This window comes from Ostrinia furnacalis, unplaced genomic scaffold, assembly GCF_004193835.3.
Source record: "Ostrinia furnacalis isolate ACB-3 unplaced genomic scaffold, ASM419383v2 OfSCF0954, whole genome shotgun sequence".
In the NCBI taxonomy this organism is placed as follows: Eukaryota; Metazoa; Arthropoda; class Insecta; order Lepidoptera; family Crambidae; genus Ostrinia; species Ostrinia furnacalis.
Window position 1 is genome coordinate 214075 of NW_021131193.1, and position 4210 is coordinate 218284.

Genomic DNA, 4210 nt, shown 5'->3' on the forward strand with positions numbered 1-4210 from the left:
ACAAAAATGTTCACACTCTGGTGTGTTGTCGACTGTACAATTACTCATGTATTGTTTATTTACCTAGCCGTTACCTAATCACCACACCACCCCACAAGCTCTGCATAGTTTGGGGCTATCTAGTTTGATAGTTCAAAAGAAAACGATTTCTTTGGTCTTTATCATCTCATTTATGGTAAAAAAATTATGAAACATGTTCATGGAGAACATTTTTGTGTGGCGAAAATGTTTTTCTTTTTTCAAATTTCCTATGTTTTAATCGTTTTTTTTTTGCTATTCGGGACGGGGATAAATACAGCAAATCAAAAACCATGAAAATCGGTCCAGCAGTTCTCGAGTTAGAAAGTGTTCAAACCCAACGATTTTCAGTTCAACGCACTAGAATTCACTATGTTGACGGAGTCTCCCAGTCGTAAGCAATGAAACCGCGATCCTCAGAAGGTATGTAGATGGGTTTTACTCCACCATATCTAGTGGGATTCTTCCTTTTCTCGTATTTGATTAGATATCCATCCAACATAGGGACTGATCGGTACGTTGATCCCGACAGTACTACTTTTCACGAGTCCTGAATTTGCGGATCGCAGTGTACATTCATCTGATTCAACCATATGGTTGATTCCAACAACTCCTGAGTCATGCAGCAGGGGTCCCCCGGAGTCACCACGACAGAGTATTGTAGCGGGTTGACTGCAAAGTCTGCTCAAGCATATGATGGGAGATAAAGAATTTTTGCGAAAATCTTTGGCGCATGTCCCTATCATTACGTCCAATACTTGCAACGTTTTACCAAGTTGTAAAGTGTGGTCCACTTGGTCTCCTTCAAATGTGATCCCATATCCAACTGCGATGGCCGCTTGCCCCACCAGAGAAGGGTACTCAACCGCACTCAGCTTTGCGTACTTGGTCAATTTTGTCGACGTAGTCTTTGCTAGTGCAACGTCGTTAGATCCTGATGCACCAAGCTGTAAGGCCATTGAATTATAAGACGGGTGCTTAACAGTCGCAACGATGTCACTGAAATTGTCGGTTGTCGAACGGTGTGCTGTTGCTGATCCATACATTATGACGTATTTCAAAGATGCTGTGGGATATGAAGATTGCAAAAAGGTTAAAACAGCATCATCAACGCAGTGTCCCGCTGTGAGCGTCCAAACAGGAGTTAGCACTGATGCAGTACAAAGGAATTGGAAATGTTCGAAATATGCGTCAAGTTGGTTTAAAGAATATTTTATTCCTAGTCTGACAACGTATGGGTATTCCATTGGATCTGCATCTCTACCGCCAAATATCCGGAGTGCGGCTTCAATCACACCGCCTAGGACACTTAAAATGAGTAACACTGGAATCATTTTGAGACTTATTTAGACTTTAGTTTGTAATGAGCAGTTGCTCTATTTTACACGTATTCTAAATTACATCTGTCCCTTTTTGTTTTTGTTACCTTTTAGCTTCGGATGAATGGCTAATTGTTACTTAAAGCAAAACATACTGAACGATGTGCCTATGTACAACGATCGTAGAATTACTATTGCTTTTGTATGAATTTCTTACAATTTTTACACTATAGTTTTATGTGCAGTCCAGTAAAGTAGTTATGATTGTTTACAAAACCAATCTCAATAAACTAGATGGAACACAAAACTATAGATTGCATTATTATTTTCGTTCAATGTATTGATGGAAAGTACGCAATAATCGAAAACAATATTAAAATGTCGTAATATTATATCGTTGTCTTATCCTTAGTTATGTGGTGGGTTATCCACCCAATGAAAGGACCGACAGGTGTTAAAACACCAGCAACTAGACTATCCGTCACCGCAAGGTTGGCCACTCGCAAAATGCAGTTTATAAACGGTGCTGTATTAACTGCTACGATTCCCGAATGATGAATCAAGGGCCCTCCGGAATCACCCGGAAAAAGTGTGGTGGGGATCTGCTGTTTGCATTGTCTGCTAATACATATGTTTGGATAAGTATACGTATTTAAAACTAGCTTTTGCCCGCGGCTTCACCCGCGTGAAATTTAGTTTGTCACAGATCGTCATAAATTATAGCCTATATGTTATTCTGTGTTATAAACAACAATACTGCAAATTTTCATCAAAATCCGTTCAGTAGTTTTTGCGTGAAAGAGTAACAAACATCCAGACATCCAAACTTTTGCATTTATAATATTAGTAGGATTAGTACGAGTAGGATGGCACTAAACTTAATTCAAATTCAAAGCATTAAAATGTGTTCTCGTAAAGTAATGTACGTCACAGAAAGTTAAATTGAACTAAATATTCACAACTAATAAGTAGCTAAATTAAGTTACAAACCTTGAGCTTAAAAACATGTTAAGTTTTTTGCTCTCAAAATAATGAGCTGAAATGATCAAGTATCGTTCCATTGTTATAAAGTAACAATATAATGAATATAATGTTTTATAAGTTCTCTAGACTGGTACACACCTTATTTCCTGTATTTTAGAACCACTTAAAATGTTAACTTCGAAAAAATGCACTTCTTCTTCTTGTCGCGTCGACAACAAACCTATACAGTGTCAGCCCAAAACTCTGCTACAAGAGAGGCGTTGTCAGTAGCATTTACTAAGTCAGGACATGCAGTTGTTTGGGCACGCAGGGCACGACATCATGTTCTTCATTGACTGTAGAGCACAACCACACTTGCACTCGAAGTTCTAGCAACGTAAGCTGTAAAAAAAAGTTAGACGCCCAATTCTACTTTGTTTTTCCGCAAATATTCCAACATATTCCTACCGTTACTACGAGTATGTATGTATGTATTAGGTATGATAGGACACAATAAAATTACTTAACCCTATTTCAAGGTAGGTTGCGATATCATCCTTACTAACTGAGAATCTGAAAGTCATGTAAATTGTTACCAAGACAAGACCATAAGCCACGCACTGAGAAAAAGTTATCAGGTCTCATGTAGGTAGAGCCAAGCCAATAAACTGCTAACTTTACACGCCAATCTCTAACTTCAAAAACTCTACACCTTAGGGTGGATTCGACCAAACAAGAGTAAATAATTTAATCTCAGAATAAATCGTCAGTTATTCGACATTTTGACATATTTCCCATACTGAAACTGTCAATGTGCCAGTTATACCAGAGTTATTCTCGAATAAAAGTTTGATCGAATCGGGCCTTCATACGATAGTCTAATACCTGCGCTGGTTTGTTTTTCAAAATAAAAATATCAGCGTGTTGTTGGTCAATAATTACAGTAATTTATTAGGAACAGCAGTTTCCTAATGACATGAGATTACGTCTGGACATCGCCAGCGGGCGAGATTATGGCCCGAGAAAAATGCTAGGTTTGACATGACACGCATATTTTTGTCTGGTAGAGCTATTTCTAGGCTTAATTAGAGGTACATCTTGACTTGAATTTAATTTCATTTGCATGTAAGATACATTCTTGAACTTTTACTTACACGGTGGCAGGTAGTTGCTAATTGCTCATAAGATAGGCCCCCTTAATTGATATTTATTGTCCGTGGTGCATAATCTTTTCTTAAAGGTTTTAAAACGTTGTTTGTCACCTGTCATCCGCTTGGCAATGGAGGGAAGTCGAACCTTAATTTCGAACTCCTATGTTCTTCTGATTAATTTCGTTGCGGGTCCAATGACAGTTTAACTTTCCCCCGGGACAAACTTGACCTTCATTAGTTGGGTTTTTGTGGCGGTCAAGCTGTAGATCCTGGCTACATAGGAGTTGCAGTGGTGGGAACGAGAGGTGGGAATAGTCCCGTTACACGGTGCCATCTAACATGAGTCAGCCAAAAACCAAAAACTAAGAAAGATCGACAAAGATATTCACTGTTCTTGTTGCTTCTATTTTTTTTCCTCATCAACAGGTATAAAGTGATTACGGATCCTTAAAAAGTATAAACTTGGTGTGAACCAAGTTGTCCCAATATTTTAAAATTTTTAAGCCAAGACTGCCCTATTTACAAGCTTTTTTTATCATAAAACTTCACATAGTCACAAAGTGCAGACATTGTCATTGACTTTTGTTCACAAGGTGTTAACTAACCTGTAAAATAATTATTCATTTTTTATTTACCTTTAAGTGTGAGAATATTAGTTACCTACATTATAAGCAGAACATGCAGGAAAATACAATGAATCATACAAATTATGCCTTTTTGCTAGTAGCAGGTAGCAGTTGTCTAAGTAGGTACGGTAGG

General features: G+C 38.0%; 1 protein-coding gene across 1 annotated transcript; it reads right to left on the bottom strand.

The window, feature by feature from the left end:
• Positions 1 to 470: 470 nt before the first annotated feature.
• LOC114350726 (plasma kallikrein-like) lies at positions 471 to 1352 on the bottom strand. The gene has a single exon (XM_028301633.1). It carries the CDS (start codon positions 1350 to 1352, stop codon positions 471 to 473), a length of 882 nt encoding a protein of 293 aa, XP_028157434.1.
• Between the last annotated feature and the right edge of the window lie 2858 nt (positions 1353 to 4210).

Bases quoted from the DNA above. Each gene is read 5' to 3' on its own strand.
- LOC114350726 (XM_028301633.1), bottom strand. From the start codon at position 1,352: ATGATTCCAGTGTTACTCATTTTAAGTGTCCTAGGCGGTGTGATTGAA.